This window comes from Chinchilla lanigera, unplaced genomic scaffold (genome assembly GCF_000276665.1).
Source record: "Chinchilla lanigera isolate Chin_1 unplaced genomic scaffold, ChiLan1.0 scaffold00113, whole genome shotgun sequence".
In the NCBI taxonomy this organism is placed as follows: Eukaryota; Metazoa; Chordata; class Mammalia; order Rodentia; family Chinchillidae; genus Chinchilla; species Chinchilla lanigera.
In genome coordinates, this window is record NW_004955514.1 from 434,283 (window position 1) to 453,685 (window position 19,403).

General features: G+C 52.5%; 2 protein-coding genes across 7 annotated transcripts in view; one reads left to right on the forward strand and one right to left on the reverse strand.

The window, feature by feature from the left end:
- Positions 1-18,957, forward strand: Tmem175 (transmembrane protein 175). Of its 6 annotated transcripts, none has more exons than XM_005408679.2 (11): positions 3-526; positions 8,899-9,082; positions 9,230-9,268; positions 10,958-11,055; positions 12,690-12,741; positions 12,965-13,000; positions 13,676-13,759; positions 14,042-14,206; positions 15,694-15,772; positions 15,977-16,112; positions 17,154-18,957. In XM_005408679.2, exons 2-11 carry the CDS (start codon positions 8,930-8,932, stop codon positions 17,827-17,829), a joined length of 1,518 nt encoding a protein of 505 aa, XP_005408736.1. In that variant the 5' UTR covers positions 3-526; positions 8,899-8,929; the 3' UTR covers positions 17,830-18,957. The 6 variants fall into 6 exon arrangements, with proteins under 6 accessions (XP_013362211.1, XP_013362210.1, XP_013362209.1 ...); XM_005408678.2 differs by having other exon boundaries at positions 3-299; XM_013506757.1 differs by lacking the exon at positions 14,042-14,206 and having other exon boundaries at positions 1-526.
- Positions 18,266-19,403, reverse strand: part of Dgkq (diacylglycerol kinase, theta 110kDa) — a 22,693-nt gene continuing 21,555 nt past the window's right edge. The window contains exon 26 of the mRNA XM_005408848.2: positions 18,266-19,333. Coding sequence (XP_005408905.1) covers positions 19,244-19,333 — 90 coding nt within the window. The 3' untranslated portion in view covers positions 18,266-19,243. The remainder of the gene's footprint in view (positions 19,334-19,403) is intronic.

The window sequence follows — 19,403 nt, forward strand, 5'->3', positions numbered from 1 at the left end:
TCCTGTCTGCAGTTCGCGGGCTCGGAGCGGAGGCGCGTAGGAAGGGTAGTGGCGGCCCGTGCAGGTCGCCAGCCCCGCCGCTGCGCGCCCGCCAGCGTCTGACGTGGCTGGCTGGCCCCAGCCCCCCTCCTAGAACGCTCCCGTCAGCCCAGGTGGTCGGTCCCCTTCCGCGAGGTTCTGCCTGCCTCGGTGGCGCAGACCTCGGGGGCGTTGGGCGCGCAGCGCTGTTTAACCGTCGCCCCCGCCCGTGCCGCGCTGGGGACTGCCTGAGCCGAGGCCTCTGGCGCTGACGCCCCAAGGTAAAGCGAGACCTGAACAGCCCAAGGGCATCTAACGCCAGTCACCAGGGCCGCCCCTTAGGTGACCCGCACACACGGGAGTTTACTTCTTAGCCCGCTCAGGATGGGGGCTGAAAATGAGCTCGCTACTGTTGAAAGGCTGAAAGTTTTAAGTGTTGCAACGTCGTATCTAGTAATATAGGATCCAGAGCCCCGTGCCAGCAGCCACCCAGAGCTGCCCCCTCCAGGTAAGAGCAGCCCTGCGCCTGCCGACCTGGCCCCGTTGTGCAGAGTGGATCCTAAAGCCCAGTCTTCGTCATCTTAACCTCTCAGGATTTCAAGCTTAATAAATACCCTTCCAGGCAGGTTAACACCTGCTGTCTTTAAAAGTGAAATAGAAAAAGGATGGAAAGATGTACGTCGGACTTAGCGACAGCGAGCTCATAGGCGGCTTGCCAAGAGCAGTTTGATCTGAGCGATGAGTGGAAGCTGGGTCACAGTGGAGGAGTGAAGCGCCGGTGAGGCAGAGATGGTACATGGAGGTAACTGGGGAACTGTGGGAGAAGAGTGTGGGGCTTGAAGGACCGTGTGTTCTAAGGTGCGCGGTGGCCGCAAAGAGAAGAAGGCTCTTTGTGGTACAGAAAAGAGAAGTGTGCGGCCAGGCCATTCAAGACAGGAATGCAGGGGCATCCAGGGCGCACATCAGGGTGTTTGCTTTTGGCATAGGAAAAGCATTTTTTCTAAACGAGGGAAGGAGGGAAAATGGCCTGTAGTTGCTGGTTACTTTTTGTGTTGATTGGAATGAGACAATTCTCGTGACTTCTGGTTTCTGATAAGGAGAAGAAGGCATCCGCTAAAAGTGACAGGGAAGGAAGGAACCCTAAGACTTATACAGTGTGGAAGAGACCAGAATGACTCACTAGAAAGTGTTACAAAGTTTTATGCTATGAACTCACACTGTGTGACCTAAGTTTCTAAGTGGAGGTTTTCTAACTACTGTAATTACTTTGGAAGCCAGAATCTACTCAGACATTTTCACAAATATTTATAGAGCACTTTTGCTGGCCTTGCAGTAAATGTATGTTAACACCATCTTAACCAAAATCTGCATCTCCAGTCTTCTTCGCTGAACTCTTAAGATACCTCACATGTACACACATATCTAAAACTGAATCAGTGGTCTTGATTCCCCTGTAGCAGATGTCATGGCAAAGGATATTACTAAGTTTAAGAGATTTTATTTCATAACGATGAATTCATCAAAAGAATATAGCAATCCTAGATATGCACCTAACAACAAAGTTCTAAAATACACAAAACAAAAACTAATAGAACTGCAAGAAGAAACAGACAAGTCACAAGGGTAATGTGTTACAACTAATTTGGATTTGTCCCAGGAATGCAAAGTTGGGTTTGTATTTGAAAAATATTAGTGCAATTCACCATTAAGAGTGAAAAAGAAAAGAAACTGGATCAGGCCAGGTGTAGTGGTGCACATCTGTAATCCCAGCAATTTGGGAGGCTGAGGCAGGAGGATCCCTGAGAGTTTGAGTCCAGCCTGGGCTGCAAAGTGAGACTCTGTCAAAAGAACCAAAAAATAAAATTTGATAAAATTCTCTCAAGATACTTTAAAAAGCATTCGATAAAATCCAACATATCCATTGCTAAGTTCAAAACAAAACAGTGCACTAGGAGTACAATTACATTTGTTCAACATGGTAAGGGTATCTGTGAAAAACTTACTGCTACCCTCATGCAGAATAATGAAAGACTGAATGTTTGAGCCATAAGATTAAGAGCAAAGCATGGCTGTCTGGTGTGACCAATTGTACTCAGTGTTGCATTGGAATTTTAGCCCGTGTAATGGGGCAAGAAAACAGCTGGGTTGGAAGTAACTTTAGTTTGAGAAAACGTGTTTGTGTCACTGTTCTTCAGCTATGGCACTGCCCAACAGTCTGGGCTAGATCATGCCTGTGTGCTGGTGGGAAGCATTGCCCTGTGAGTTATGGGATGTTTAACAGCTCTGGCCTTCACCCCATGGATACCAGTCACACACATACCACGTATGACAGGCACGGATATTTCCAGACATATCACCTATAAATAAGTCAGATGTAATCTACAGAAAAGAGCTACTGGAGCTCATGAGTTTTGCACAGGGTAAATGTGCAAAAATCAGTTCTATTGCTATATACTAGCAACATATTGGGGATTGAAAACAGAAAAAATATCATGTACAAAGCATCAGTAAGTAAAATACTAGGAATAAAGTTGAAACAAGATGGGGAAGATGTGCACTTTGAAAACTACAAAAACATTGCAGAGAAAACCCACAGTAAATAGAGGGATTGATCACCCTCATAAATCAAAAGATTCAGTCTTGCTAGGACATTCATTCTAAATTGTACAGACCCAGTGCAGTCCACTCTCACCCCACTGACTTCATAGAAATTGGCACGCCGGGGCTAGGGTAGAGTTCAGTGGTAGGGTGCTAGCCAGCATGCACGTAGCCCTGGGATCCATCCCCAACACCTCACAGGAAAAGAAGACATTGATGCTGAATCTAAAGTTTGTCTGGGTCTGTGAAAAAGCTAGAATAGCCAAAACAACTTTGAACAAGGACAAAATTATATGACCTCCATTACATAACTTCAGAATTATATGACCTTCTATTACATAACACTGGCCACAGTAACCAAAAGTGTGTTGCTAATGTAAAGCTACCCAAGTAGATGGATGAGAGTCTAGAAATAAGCGTGCAGGACTGTGGCCATCTGATGACTTATAGGAAAACAATGGTAATTCATTCGAGAAAGAGTTGTTCTCTCAACAAATGATACTAGAAAAATTGGATATCCGTGTATTTAAAAAATGAACCATAACCCATACCTTTTACCATATATAAAAACTCAGAATTGGTCATAAATCTAGAACTAAAACTTACAGAAGAATACCTACTGAAAAAATAAAAAAGAAGAAAACCTACTGAATGTGTGAGATTTTAAAATATAACATCAAAATATGACCAATAAGAGATTAAACTGGACTTCATCTAAATTATAAACTTTAGCCAGGCTCTGTGCACACCTGCATTCCAGTGCTCTGAGAGGCTGAGGCAGGAGGACCACAAGTTGAATCCCAGCTTGGGCAACTTAACTTAGTGAGACTTTGTCTCAAAATTTTTAAAAAGGGGCTGGGGATGTAGTTCAGTGCAAAGGCCTTACATTCAATCCCTGATACTACAAAATAAAATTAAGAACTTCAGGTGGGTGTGGTGGTGTGCACCTATAATCCTAGCACTTGGGAGGCTGAGGCAGGAGGATTGCTGCAAGTTCAAGGCCAGCCTGGGCCACAAAGTGAGTTCAAAGCTACCCTGAACTGCATAGTGAGACCCTGTTTCAAAAAGACAAATAAATAAATAAAATTAAGAACTTCAAAATATGCTGCTGAAAGAGACCAACATTTTCAGAAGGTGAGTAGATCAACTGTAATATGTCCATAAAATGGAATATTCAGTAATAAAAGTCAGTGAGTATGAAGACAAGAGGACTTCAGGAAACCTAAACGTACATCATTAAGTGAAAAGCTGATACTGTATGCTTGTACCACAGGACACTGGAAAGACAGACTGGAGACCAGGATAGAGGGGAGGGTGGGCAGAGCAGGCATAGAGCATTTTTAGTCCAGGAAGCTACTCTGTATGGTAGTGCCTGGCCTGCATTTCTCAAAACCCAGTGTGCAACAGGCTTGTGAGTTCGGTTCCCGGTACCAGAAAAAAACCAAAAAGAAAAGAAAAACAAAACAAAACAAAAAACAAAACAAAACTCACGACCTTGTGCTTGCCAGGCAGGCGCTGTGCCGCTGAGCTAAATCCCCAGCCCCAATGATGCTGTTTATTAGTATTTCTCTTAGAGTTCCCTGAAATGATAACTTAAAACTGCCTTGTCCTTAAAAGAAGTCAGAGTTTCCTCTGAGTCCCCCCCCCCCCCCCGCCCCATTGTGTGAGAATCTAAATCAGGTGTCCAAGAAGGGAGGTCTGAAAGAACAGTCCCTGTTCTGGCATCATCAGACAGCCAGGTGGGGTATGTGAAGGAATGCACATGATACATGATCTTGGGATATCCCTGTGCCCTGAGAGGTGGCTTGAGGTATGAGATGTCAGTGATCATAAATGTGTCACATACTGACATCTTTGTGTCTTTTTTTTGTTTGTTTTTGTCTTTTTGAGACAAGGTCTCGATTTGCAGTTCAGGCTGGTCTTGAACTCACTTTGTAGCCTAGGCTGGTCTCATGATCCTCCTGCCTCAGCCTCCCAAATGGTAGGATTACAGGTATACATCACCATGCCAGGTTTTGTCTTAATTATACTGTCAGAGTACGTTGTTCGGAACTCCCCTCACCCTGCAGCCTACTAATTAACTCTCTGCCCAACCGCTGAACCCGAGTCACCCCTGGATGTCTGTTGGTAGTGATGACTCAGCACTGGGTTGTCACTGTGCAAAGTGTTCATAATGGCTACAGGGAACTGCAAAGGGCTGCAAAGGAGCTATACTTCGTGCTGTTTCCTGTGAACCTAAGACTGATTTTAAAATTGTCCATTAATTTTTTAGAAAATCTACTGTTCAGGTATATGGGTAGAACTCAGTGGGAAAGCTCTTGCCTTGCATGGTTAAGGCCTGGGTTCAATTCACCCTAGCACCACAAAACAAAACAAAAACTAGTTTTTTGGTTTGGTTTGGTTTGGTTTCATTTCGTTTTTCTGGTACTGGGAATTGAACTCACGACCTCGTGCTTGCCAGGCAGGTGCTGTGCTGCTGAGCTAAATCCCCAGCCCCCAAAACAAAAATTGTTGAAGAAACAAGAAGACAGCCCAGAAGAGTGGGAGAACATAATTGCAAGTTTCATATGTGATAATAGACTTGTGTCTGGAATCTGCATAAAGAAAAACCTTGTGGAGTCCCTGGAATCTGTAGGGTTGCATTCGGGAGGGTCCAGGGTACTCTGTGATGTGAACCTGGATTCCTCAGGTGTACCTCCCAGCTTGACCCTTGTGTGCTGTGCTCTGGCCTTTCCAAGCCCCTGGTGTTGCACACCAGGCTCTCCATTGCACACACACGCGGCCACTTCCGTCTTGCCTTTCATTCTCACAGCATTGTGTGTAGACTAAGACGTTCAGTCTGAACTACTAGGTGCTTGGTGCCGAGAACATGCTCGTAGGTGTCTCTTACTCTTCTTGTCACTGTAGGAAATGTTTTCAGATTCAGCCCCAGCATCTCCCTTTCCAAACTTTCCCTGACTCCATCCCTCTGGGAAACCTTGCTGCCCCATCCCACGATGTGTGTCTGGTGACAGCAAGCTGTTGGGTGTGTGTCCTGCTCACGTCTAGGTCCAGGGCCTCGCATACTACACAGCATGTCTACCACAGGATCCAAACCCTCACCCACCTCCTCTCGCGAATTTCTAGGTTTTCCTTTTCACCCTTGTCAGCACTGGAAATCCTCCCATGCTTGGCAACATCGCTGTACTCCATGCCCTCTCTTCAGTCCTGTCTCCTCCCCTTCATTGTGACTAACAGACTTATATTTGAATATGTGGCTGACATGTTTTGGACACTTAAATGCCAGGCATTAGGTTATGTTCTGTTTGTGGTAAAATACACATAACATTTACCATTTTTAAGTGCACAGCTCAGTGGCATTAGGCACACTCACTTTGTTACCCAGCTGTCATCACCATCCATCTCCAGAACTCTTCACCCCAATCTAAAGCTCATCACAGGCGCCCCCATTCCTCCCAGCTCTGGGACCCCCGTTCTATGTCTGTCTCTGTAGACTTGATGCTGGAGGCACCACATAGAAGTGGGGTCATGCAATATTTTTCCTGTGACTGGCTTGTTTCTCAGCCAGTGTCCTTGAGGCCTGCCCTGCTGCAGACATGTCAGAACCCTGTCATGTGGACAGGCTCCTGTGTACACGGATATACACACGGCCTTTGCCTCCCATCTGTAGATGGTGCTTGGGTTGCTCCTACCTCTGGGCCATTGTAAATAATGCTACTATGAATGTTGGGGAACAAATACCTCTTGGGGTCCCTGCTTCAGTTCTTTTTAATATATTCCCATTAGTGTAATTCCTGGACCTTATGGCATTCTGGTTTTCTTTTCTTCTTTTTTCTTTTTCTTTTTTTTTTTCAGTGCTGGACATAGAACCCAAGTTGGGCCTCATGCATGCCAGGGAAATGCTCTACCACTGAGCTACATTCCCCAGCCCCATTTTAAATTTTTTTGAGCAACTACAATACTGTCTTCCACAGCAGCTGTGTCATTTTACATTCCCACCAACAGAGCCCAAAGGTTCCAGTTTCTCCACATTTGAGCAACACTCAACTCAGTTTTGATTTGCAGTGTAGCAGTCCTGGAGGGTCACTCATTGTGGTTTTGACGTGCATTTCTCTAATGCACCATAATGTTGCTCAGCATCTTTTCATGTACTTACTGACCAGTCATACGTGTTGTCCTTGGAGGTACATCTTCACATCCTTCACCCATTTTTGAATTGTTATTTCTTATTTGACTTATTTAAACTTTTTATTTGAAGTTTTTGTTTTTTAGATGTCAACGTTTCCCAGATCCATGACTTGCAAACGTTCTTTCCCATTCTATGGACTGTTGTGGTTTGGTGTGGTGTGGTGTGGTGTGGTTTGGGATGGAAGACTTGCTCTGTTGCCCAGGCTGTTGAACTCCAGTGCTCAGGTGGTCCCTTGCTTCAGCCTGCTGAGTAGCTGAGACTATAGGTGCTCACCACCACACCTGGCTGTCTCAATTTTCTTAGTCATGGCCTTTGAAACACAAAGCAGTGGCCCAGGAGTGATTATGACTTTGAGAAATAGAGACCCTGCTGCCTGTCTTCTCCCACCCTTGTGCCCATCCCGCATGCTCTCTGGAATTCCTCTGCTAAGCTCCTGTTCTGGGTTCTGGCATGTGTTACATTATCGTGAAAGACGTGGATGACACACTGGCTACGTCTTTTTGCAGCTCATGTTTTCCTCTCCGCACTGTGTTTTGGTTTCATTTACGGGTACACAGTGGCTTCAGAATTGCTGTGTCTTAACAAACCTTGCTTCCTTGCAGACTGAGGCACAACTGCTTGCTGCCCTGTGGCTATGCTCATCATGACCTTAGAGCTGTTGCTAATTGTCTGTTCTGTTCCTGACATCATATGTGTCCCCGCTTATCCTGGCCCACTCTTCCTGACAGGACTTTCACCAGCTAACTGATGTGTCTCTGGTTTCACTGTGTCTCCCTGATTGCCGGCAGAGTTGAGTGCCTTTTTTCCCCTTTTTTGTAATGCTGGGGCTGCACACTTCATAGGCCAGTGCTCTACCGTTGAGCTACAGTCCCAGACCCGGTAGCTTATGTATTTATTCACAGTTTGTTTTCCCCTCCAGTAATTGCTTGGAGCCTTCTTTACTGTTTTGGGGTAGGATTTCTGGGGTGTCCTCCTGGCCGGTGTTCACTGTCCTTGTTTGCACACCTCTTGTACCCAGTTGAGCTGTCTGCTCTACTCTGGCCACACCCGCTGCTCTGGAAGCCGCCCTCCCTGGGTGTCCTGTCCTGCTCTCTCTACCCCTCCTCAGTGGCATAGGTACCCTGTGACCAAGACCTCTGCCTGGGGAGTCGCAGCCTCCTCCGCATGTGCTGCAGGGTCCTGTCCGCCCCTCCCTGCAGGAGCCACCTTCCCAGGCCTGCACCCTCGTCAGTGCACAGTCTGCAGGCTGCTCCCCTGTGTCAGGAAGGGCAGCAGGAGTGCTTCCATCTGTCTGTGGGCCTTCTCCACCCTGTAGGAGCCATGCCTGAGGCCACTTCTGCACTGTGCTGGCAGACCCACCCACTGCCACCTGACTGTGTCTCCCCGCTGAGCAGTGGCCCTGACATATGCCTGCCCCTCTCCCCTGGCTGCACATGGGGCTCAGCACACACTGCCCAGTGGACCCCTCTGTCATGCCCTATAGCTGCCAGACCATCCCAGTGTCCCCCAGCCCCACGAAGCCAGCTCCTGCCAGCCACCATGACTGCATTTGGCTCTTTGCCCAGACATAGGTGTCCCTCCTACCCAGGGCTCAGCCCAGCCAGCCTCTGCATCTTCCCAGGCCCATGTCCAACATAAAAACCACCAAGGAGCGCTGGGCCGGGGCAGCCACCCAGCGTTTGCAGTGTGTGTTCCTTGCTCTGGGTGGCTCTGAACTGGCTAGAGCATCACGCTGTCTCCTTGTTTGGGACAAAAGCACCTTATAGGACAGTGCCTATCATTGAGCCCAGACACTTGGGACCCTTTCTTGGTACGTGCTGTGTTGAGCACCTACCCATGTCGTACTTGCTTCCTTCACTGCTTGCTTCTGTAGGGGAAACTAAGGCACAGCACATCTCTTGCCTGATCACAAAATTCAGCAGTAGAGCCTGATGCTGGTGTTCTTAGCCTGGAGGTTACAAAATCTGGAGGGGCTGCCTGTGGAAGCATCCCTTGCCCACTCCCCATGCCCAGCTGCCATCCTCATGGTGGAAGTCCAGAGGTGCGGCCCCCTGTAGTGCCCCACTCTGCACTTACTGCTCTGATCTTCCCAGGCTCCTGTGACCACTGGACAGCAAACCCACCATGTCTGGGCCTCAACACACGGAGCAGGCGCCAGATTCCCAGGGAGACTCGCCCTTGGGCAGGAGTGACGAGGATGCCAAGGAGGGGACCCAGAGTTCCCACCGCATGCTGGGCTTCAGCGACGCGCTGCTGTCCATCATTGCCACCGTCATGGTCAGTGTGGGCCCCGCCTCAGTATCCTTAGGTTCCCCAGTCCCTCAGGTGGGTTAGAGCACCTAGCATGTGCCCCAAGTCTGCAATACCACCGCCTCCGAGGGCGCCTAGCCAAGAAGTGTCTCTGTTCTGTCATTGTTCCTGCAGATCTTGCCTGTAACGCACACGGAGATCTCCCCAGGGCAGGTAACAGAGTAGACTTCGTGGTGTTGGGGCGGCGGGGGGGCACACTCCTGCTGAGAGGAGTGTACCCAGGATGGTGGGGCTCCCTCAGCCACCTTGGCGCCTGTGCCTGCCACCCTGGAGGATGGCTTGCTGGAGGTGTTTCTGAAGCAGAGAGCAGTGCATGTGGCTTTGCCTTTGGAAGGTCCTTGGGTACACACTCATGCCTTGCTTTTCCCCGTGGGACTGGGGCACCGTGCAGTAGAGCAGCCAAGGTGCCACGCTGAGGTCTGGGGGCTGAGTAGGATGAGGGGACACCCAGCACTCACAGGTGCATCCAGCTTCTGCAGGGCCCACGGCAGCTGGGGTCAGCTGTGCTGCTCAGGGAAGCTGGTTCTAAGGGGGATACGGTTCCTGGGAAACCTGCGGTGGGCAGGGTCTGGCATACGGTGAGGCACACACCTCACCATAAGCTCAGAGCAGGGTTCTTGGAGTGCAGCAGTGAGGATGTGAGAGGCCCAGGCGAGGACATGCCACCCCCCAGCACTGACCATCTGGCTGACAGCTCACCCTCTCCTCTATGTCAGCAGTGTCTTGGAGACCGAGACTTTTTGGTGCTCTCAGTCCTAACTGGTTCTCAGGAAATTCCTGGAAGTTCATGGGATACGTCCAGAGGAAAAAGATGAAGGGTGGCTACCTCCTGAGGGAGTGCTGAACAGTGGGCACTTCCGGTGTTGGGGAGGGCTTCACACCTGTGCCTCTGCCTTAAAAAAGAAGCTGGGCATGGGGGCATGGTGGCACACAGTGTGTACTCAGAAGGCTGAGGCAGGGGGGATTACAAGTTTAAGACCAGACTGGCAACTTGAGATTTGCCTCAAAATAAAAAGGGCTGGAGGTCTGAGGATATAGCTCAGCGGCACAAGCACCTGCCTGGCAAACATAAGGCCCTGAGTTCGATACCCAGTACCAAAAAAATAAAAATAAGAAGGGCTGAAACATAGCCGAGTGGTAGATTGCTTAGTGTATATGAGACCCTGGGTTCAGTCCCTAGTAGTGGAGGGAAAAATCAGACCAGTGAACGCTGAACATCTATGATTCAGAAAGCATAATGGCACTTGAAGAGTATCATTGCTGCACATGCACATGGACCCAGGAGCTTGGGCGCCATTGGGTCAGGCCAAGACTGAGAGCGCTATGCTGATGGAGCCCCTCCACACCCTCTTCTCCACTCTAGCCAGTCGACTGTTGCCTGTGGTGGGCAGGCCCTACCTGCAGTCCCATGGGCTTTTGTGGGCACCTCGACACACACTGTGTGGGACCACTTTCCTGGGCAAAGCCAGTCTGACCCTGCTGTGCTGTCAGTGTCTGTTCCTCCCAAATTCATGTGTTGGAACGCAAACCTCAGGGTGACAACATAGGGTGGGATCAGCGGCCTTCTGCTGCCTAGTTGCCCCGCTGTCCATCCTACCACTGGGGACTAACCCTTCTGCTCCGCCTGCTTACTTGTGGCTCATGTGTCCCTGGTTCTACCCTGGAGCCTGGTGCTGATGGACCTCCGGAACGCTGACCTCTGTGGAGACCTGCCCAGCAGTGCAGCAGTGACTCTGGGGGTGGGGTGGGATTGGGTGGGCTGGACTGGAGGAGGGAGTGGAAAGCCCAGGCATTGGGCCACGTGAGGTTCCCTCTTCTCACAGCAGTGCTCTTTTACTCCAGGACTTTGACAGAAGCATGCAGAAACTTCTAGCCACCAGGATTGCTGTCTACCTTATGACGTTTCTAATCGTGACAGTGGCCTGGGCCGCACACGCTAGGTAGGAGCTGGGCTTGTCCGAGGTGACATCCTCACCATCAGGACTTGCTAGACCACACTGGGCCCACTGTTCCCAGGGTGTCTACAGGCCCTACACTTTATCACATGCTTCTCCAAAGGGCTGGGGTCAGTAGGCCACTCCTGCTCACCTTCTCAGGTTCTTGCTCTGAGCCTTGTCCTGGGATGGTGGAGGGGACCTGGGCAGGCCTTCTCCTAAGCCACTCAGTGCCTCCCGCTGGCCTTCCTGCCTGGCAGGCGTGACCAACAGCCAAGGACTCTTCCGCTCAGACAGGCAGCAGGACCGGAGGGATGGGCTGTATTGGCAGGGCCGGGGCCGTATTAGTACCAGCCCTACCCCACTCCCTGGGAGGCTGAGCTTTAATCTGGGGAGGAAAAGGGTCTTAAGGATCCAGGGACCCCAACTGCCAGTCTCAGCAGCAGGGTCAGAAAGTCCCAGAGGTAGAGCTGGAGTGTGGATGTAGACGTCTGTATATAGTCTGTCAAGGGGAAGTGCTTGTCAGCCGGTGCTGGGGAGCAGAGAAAGCCACAGCTCTTGCTAAGTGTTTGCACTGTGCTGAAAATGCCACACATTTTACGTCATATTCTGTTGTCAGCAAAGTGACTGTTTCTGGTGGTGACCGTGGTCCCCCACGTTCAGATCTCTGGGGGAGGGCTTTTCTCAGTAATTGGGAGGCTCATGGGCTGGTGGTACTGGGTGACTTCAGGCTCTGCTCAGCCGCTCTGGCCCAGCATTGGCTAGCTCACCAGAGGCCACATACTGAGGAGTCTGTCCATAGAGTGGGTGCGGGGCCTGGGCCTGCACAGGGCTGTGTGGAACTGCTCTGTGCCTCACACCCATTCCGGGATGCTGGCCTGTGTGCACAGTCATGGCCCTCAGCACACCTGCAGAGCTGCTGGGTCCCAGGCAGTAGCCGTTTGGCTTTTGGTGAAGGCTGTGAGCCCTGAGCAGGCACTGTGCTCTCTGCAGTGACCTGAACCAGGGCTGACCTTACTAGGGAAACCCTGGGGTAGGAGCCAGATCAGAGGCCGCAGGACCAACCAGGTCCTTGACAGGCCAGGCTCACATTTTTGCCTGGCTGAAGGCAGCTTTAGCAGGTTCGATGTGTGAAACCTGTCAAAGGAACAGGAAAAGAGCACTTTCGGGAGAGCAAGTTGACTGCATGATGGAGCCCCAGGTATGTGCACCTGCAGGCAGGCAGGCAGAGGATGCTCCCAAGAGCTGCTGGGCCAGCCCAGCCTCTGTGGCTCTCTGGCCCTGTCCACATCAACAACTCCTGAGCCCCTTTTCCCACAGGTTGGGCCTGCTCCAGGGGGGCTTTGGAAAACCATGCCCAGTGTACACATTTGTATCTGCAGTGGTTCTGTTCAGAGCCACATGCTTTAAACCGGGAGCAAAACGGAGAGAGAACATGTGGGAATGAAGGTGTTTTTAGGGAAGCTGTGTCATCGTCTTTGAATTTCCTGAACCTTATTCATTAGGTAGTGTTTTATATTTGGTCCAAGTAATGTCTTCTGGTGCTAGTGTACCTAGGAATGCCCATGATGGTGTATTTTGATCCTGTGAGCACCACTTCTGACCATTGGTCCCTTTCTTCCTGTTTTCACTTTGTGTAGGTTGTTTCAGGTTGTTGGGAAAATAGATGATACACTTGCCTTGCTCAACCTGGTGAGTTTTTCTTGTCCTTTTGCAAATGATGTTGGTTTGTAATACAACCCTCCCAGGAGGAGTCATAGGTGTGGCCATCTGCTTCTCTCCCAGCCTCTGGCTCCCAGCCTCTGGCCCCCAGCCCCAGGAGGTGCTGCTGCTATCTCAGTCACATGGCCCAGGGCTCTGCCCAGGGGAGGCCAAGCAGAGCTACCATGTGACCCCCTCCCTTCCTCCTCTCTAGGCGTGCATGATGACCATCACCCTCCTGCCTTACACAGTGAGTACAGCCGCTCCCATCCCCACTCAGAAGTGCAGGCCAGGGAGCTGCTTCAGGACCTGAGCCACAGGGCTGCAAGGAGGGGAAGGTGGGGGCATCAGTGGAACTGGGGAGAGGCATAGACCACTTTGGCTGGGCACAATGCTCCCAGCTATGCCGGAAGCTGAGGCAGGAGGATTGTTGAGTCCAGCCTGGGCAACATAGTGAGACCCAGTCTAAAAAAGGGAAAGAAACCAAGAGATCGCAGACGAGAGGGTCACTGACTCCCTGGCTCCTGTCAGGCCTTGCTGCACTGTGCTCCCACTCATCCGTCTAGGGCCAAAGGGAGTGTTCATTCACACTCAGTCCAACCTTCACACATATATCTGACATTCACACTCACATTCACAGTCAGGTTGATGTTCACAGTCAGTCTGACAGGCTGGCAGCTAGTGTGTCAGAGAATTCAGATCTGGGATTCAGTGGATTTGACGACACTTTGGCATTAACGCCTACAGTGGTGGGTGGGATTGCTCCCTCGGGGGGGGGCTGGGGTGAGCAGACCCCCGTGCCACTACCCTCAGCTGAGCTGGCTCTGTCTGCTGCACGCAGCATGGCTTCGGGAGGTATCTGCGTCCCCAGCTCCAGGCCAGGGGTCCTGGTAATCTTGTGGATTTTGTTTGTTTTTGGACACAGTTTTCCTTAATGGTGACCTTCCCTGATGTGCCTCTGGGCATCTTCTTGTTCTGTGTGTGTGTGATCGCCATCGGGGCTGTGCAGGTAGGCTGGGGGGGGATGTGCATGTGTGGTTGCCGACTGCCCTGCTGTGGAGCCCAGGACCACCTGTGAGCATGAATGTGGCCTGCCGAGGGCCCTGCCCTGCTGACCTGGGACTGGAGGTCCTCACAGCATCCGACGCAGGGCAGGGGTTTCCATCCCTCTCCTCACTCAGCACACCCTAGGGTGCCAGGCCACCTGGGGCCCCGCCCAAGCCCCTGCATGTGTGTGCTGACTGAGGGCTGAATGGCCACAGAGCCCTTTCTGCTGCCTGCCCACCAACAGGCGCTGATCATAGGCTATGCCTTCCACTTCCCACACCTGCTGAGCCCACAGCTGCGCAGCTCCACCCACAGGGCCGTGACACGGCAGCACATCCTGCTTCTGGTCCTCCGTGGCCCAGCACTGTGCTTTGCTGCAGCTGTTTTCTCCCTCTTCTTCTTCCCCATGGTAAGTGCTGCTGGGACAGCCCCCCGGGGGGGCTTAGCCCAGGACAAGAAGCCCAGGCCTGCCAATGGGCTTGAAAGCCAGCAGCCAATTTCTGCAGGCAGGAAAACCCTGGTCTGGCAGTGAGCCAGCATCAGAGCCAGCTCATTGACCATCCACATGCACATGGTTTAGTTCCTTGGGTTTCTAACCAGGCTGCACCCTGGGGGAAGACACTGACAAAAGTGTTTAGTGAGCATGTTGAGAGGCTTACAGGTGTAGAGCAGGTGGGCTGGTGAGCACCTGTGGCCCTGAAAAGTCACAGACCTGGCCAGGCTGGCCCCTCCCTCGAGGGTAGAATTGAGAGGCCAGGCAGAACAGTGTACCTTGGCAGGGAGGCCGCTGGTGAGGGCAAGAAGGTGGATGTCAGTGTGTGCTGAAGTCTAGGGCTGGCCTTGTGGCCTGGCTGCCTCAGAGACATCATTTTATGCTGGTGACAGCCAAGGGAGGAGATGGGGCCAGTGATACAGGCCAGGGCCAGGCTGTGAGGAGGTGGCAAGAGGGATATGAGTTGGGAAGGGTGTCCTTGGCTGTGCTTACTTGGTCAGTAGCAGCAGGGGTAGGGACAGAGTGGCCAATGTGGGGTGAGGGTGGGTAAGGCCTGGACAGGCAGGTGGCCATCAAGGAGGATGGGCGTAATGGCAGCAGCCTGAGGCCAACTCTTGCTCAGAGGAGACAGTCCCTTTCGGAGGTGGCAGGAATGTCTGGTGAAGGATGGCAGGTAGTGCCTTGAAGGGAGCAGCATTACGTGGGAGAGGCTGCATGCTTCTCTGTGTTGTCAAGTTGAGCTGTGCTGTCATGAGTTCTGTCCCTTTTTGTTGTCCAGTGTACCCCACTGCCCAATGAGTCGCCTTGGTTGTCTCTCAATCACGGACATTGGGCTGCCCTACTTTAGGCCTTTGTGATGTGCTCCTGTGAAAGTGGGTGCGTACCACCCCCTCATATCTGTTTTTGGATCTGGTGCACATGCCTAGCAGTGGACCTGCTATATCACATGGTCATTCTTATTTTAGTTTTTTGAGAACTCCATGCTGTTTGCCATAGTAGCAGTGCTGTTTGCCTTCCCATAAGCAGTGCGTGAAGTTTCTTTGTCCACATCCTCACCAGCACCACTGTCTCTGATTCCAGGGTCCTGGTGGTCGAGGTGGTGCCCCCGTGTGCTAGGTGCCCTCCCTGTTGAGTGCCTTTCCATGTCGTCAGGCTCTTCCCAGCTGGGTTCCAGTCTTTTGTTGAATTGTAACAGCTCCTTGTGTTCCCACCAAGCTCTCCCTTCTCTTTGGTACCCTTGTGCTCAACATAGTGTCCTTGACTTGGGGTTCTGCATCTCCACCAAGGATGATGTCCTTGTTTTTCCTGTCTCTCTCGCTGCTCCTCAGAGCAGCACCTGGGTTCTAGGGTGTGTGGTCCCCACCCTGTGGGAGCAGGCACTGACTTTCTGTATCTCCCTGCAGTCGTACCTGCTGATGGTGACTGTCATCTTCCTCCCCTACATCAGCAAGGCCGCCAGCTGGTGTAGAGACAGGCTTGTGGGTAGGCACTGAGACACCTAAGGATGTCAGGTGGGGCTGGGTGCATTGCATGGTGACCCTGGCCAGCTGCCCCGATCCACAGCACCCTGCCCATCTCCTCCCCTGTCCTACACAACCTAGTCCTTGGGGACAAGTGTAGTGATGGCCATGCTGGGCCCACAGCCTCAGAGACCGGGCCAGCTTCTCCCTCCTGGCATGTCCACAGGGCACAGGCATCCCCCAGACCACGGTGTGGAGCTCTTCACCTTTGACCTTCACGAGCCCCTCAGCAAGGAGCGGGTGGAAGCCTTCAGCGATGGAGTTTACGCCATTGTGGCCACACTGCTCATCTTGGACATCTGGTGAGGACCCCACTAGGGGCTGCCCCACCTGCCTACCAGGTGGATGCCCAGCGAGGCCCTGGCTAGAGGATACCCAGTCCCCCGGCCAGATGCTGTTTGTCTCCAACTCCCTTTTGTGAGCCCAGAGCATTTTGGGAGGTGGTGGCCCAATGCCAAGGAGGGCAGGGCTCCCAGGGAGTGGAGAGAGGGTGGTTTGGGGTTAGGGTGCCAGGGAGAGAGGTCCTTGGACAGCATGGCGCTCTGGGGCTCAGCCCCTCCTGTGTGCCATCAGCCCTTGCTCCTCCCACTGTTGACAGTGAACTCTGTTAGACTTCTCATTTCACTGATGGCTTCTGTTTGTAAGTGTTCTGCCCACTTTTTTCAAGTCTTCCTTAAAAAGACTGTCTGGTCCTGTGTTACATTTCAGGGCACACTCACTGCATTAAACATGTTGAACACTCTGGTTTTATACTCTATATATGATAGTCTGACTTTCCTGATACTTTCTGGGTAGGCTTTTCTGTTGTAATTTGTGAAGTTTTAAAAATTGGAAGCAAACTTTTCTTAATATCTCATTCCTGAGGCTTTGATTTTAAGTAAGGAATGTTAGGGACAACCTCCCCTTGCTTCTCCTTGGAGCCAACGCAATATGGTTAGGGCTGGGAGGCCACTGCACCCTGAAGACCCTGCCCTGTGCAGCCCCTGAGGCTCTGTCTCCTGTGCCTCCATCCTACCCTCCTTGCTGTCCACCCCTTCCACACCCAGCTGATAAAAGGTGCTATTTCCTGATGGCCACCCCAGGCCACCCAGAGTGGTTCTTGGTCCTTGCTGGTGCTTCTCAGAGGAGTGCAGAGGCAGGGAGGACCCAGGCTCGCAAGCCCCACCTCAGAGGGCTGGCCCAGTCCTAGAGGTGCCAGTTAGGCATGCATTTTGGATGAGTGGGAGGCACTTGGCAGTGTGCTGAGCATTTAGCCATGCTCTTGAAATGCATGCTGTGATGCTCAGACCCTCTGCCATCTGGGCCGGGAGCTGGTACAGACGTCCTGTGTTCTCGCTTCCCAGCGAGGACAACGTCCCCGACCCCAAGGATGTGATGGAGAAGTTCCACGGCAGCCTGGTGGTGGCCCTGGGCGAATACGGGCCGCACTTTCTGGCATACTTCGGCTCCTTTGCCACGGTGGGGCTGCTCTGGTTCGCCCACCACTCACTCTTCCTGCATGTCCGCAAGGCTACACAGGTCATGGGGCTGCTCAACACACTCTCACTGGCCTTCGTGGGTGGCCTGCCCCTGGCCTACCAGCAGACCTCAGCCTTCGCCCGGCAGCCCCGCGATGAGCTCGAGCGAGTGCGAGTCAGCTGCGCCATCATCTTCTTCGCCAGCATTTTCCAGTTTGCCATCTGGACTGCGGCCTTACTGCACCAGGCGGAGACGCTACAACCAGCAGTTCAGTTTGGTGGGCAGGAACATGCCTTCATGTTCGCCAAGCTCGCCTTGTACCCCTGTGCCAGCCTGCTGGCCTTCGCCGCCACCTGCCTGCTGAGCCGGTTCAGCACAGCCATCTTCCACCTCATGCAGATCTCTGTGCCCTTTGCCTTTCTGTTGCTGCGCCTGCTTGTGCGTCTTGCCCTGGCGGCCCTGCGGGGCCTGCACTCCCTGCGGCCAGCACACCTCCCACCAGGCCGGGCCAGTGAGGCTGATGCTGATGCCCAGGCCCAGCTGCTGCCTGCCTCCTGCTAGCACTAGAGGCCACACCCACTACCTGCCTACCCCACCCAATGCCATAGGTCTCATCTCCACTGTGAAACGTCTATCCAGAGGATGCATGCTGCTCTGCACAGGAACTTACACCCAGACATGGGTCTCTCCCTTACCAAGAACAAGTTGCCTTGGGGTCTGCATCTGGATGGCTTCAGGCAGGCAAGCTGCCCAGGACGCCAGATCCTCTGCCCAGCCACCCTGCCCACCCCACCCCATCCATCTGGGCCTCTGCCTAGGGCCCTGAGTGGCACCTCTTCCCCAAGACTCAGCTGTTGGACTGGGAAGTCCCTATCTGAGAGGCGACACACCCCAGACCACCTGCCCAGCACGTGCAGCACCACTGGGTCTCCCAGTCCTTCCAGCCCGTCCTGATGTTCAGCCGCTGGACACAAGTACAAGGGAGGGCACTGCAGGACACTGAAGCCCAACTCTATTTGTCCCAGGTATAAGTTAGGTCACATTCAGATAGCAGTACATCATAAGGAGAGGCCTGGGGCCCAGGGTCACAGCCCTGCAGGCAGTCTCACTTAAATAGAAGATAGACCACACAGACACAATTTACAAACGATTCCTGCAGGTTGAAGTCAACTAACTACGCCACTAAGGACTTGTTCTGAAGATGACAAGTGATGTAAACATAAGGACTGCTACTCTGAGACCACCAATGGAGTAGAGGTGCATGTGTCTGCAGTTTTGGCAGAAGCGGGGATGGGATGTGGCACTGCGGCATGGAGATTCCCGGGGAGGCACAGGTCACACCTGGAAGCCAGCCCATGTGCAAACCCAGCACCATGAGTGCTAGGAAGGGCTGGACCAGGTCGTCTCTTGCTTTGGGGACCTCTGCAGACTCCCTACACAGGCCGCTTAGTTTTGGTCAGATTCCTCCAGCATCTGCGGGGTAACAATGAGCTCCTGGGCACAGTTAGAAGCTCTTCATTCAAACCAGCCAAGTCATCCCAGCAGAGCGCTCCGAGGGGCTCAGCCAGCAGTACTGCCGGGGTAGATGGGAGCTGTGTCTACACTGGTGTGCCAGAGCCCAGGTTGCTGGCAAAGCATTATGTAAAGTGCTACGTTTAAGAACAAGGGCATTAAATGCACTCCCCCACATGTAGGTGTTATTTACACGTTCACTGACTGGACAGGGAAGTCCCGCTGGTCCCCTCTGGACACTAAATGCCCACCCCAGGGGCCAAGGGGGAACACTCGGGGCCCAGCCCACACTCCAGCTGCCACATAGTAGCCACCCTAGCCCACCCTGTCTCAGGGTGGGCACAGGTCCCCTCTCCCAGGTGAGGCTGGGCACCGCCCACAACCACCTCCCCTGGTAGAACCCCATGCAGTGATGAGACAGGAGTCAAGGGATGACACCTTCCCTGAGCCAGACGGGGGGAGGTCACCCCACGGCCACCAGGGCTGCACACCACCTGCCCACAGTGGGGAGGCAGGCCAGGCGTCTGCTCCAAAGGGGCATCCAGGGGACAGCCTGAGGGGCATAAGATGAGGTCAGAGGCCACCAAATAGTTCATTCCAGTACTGTGCTGCCCCAAGGGTCA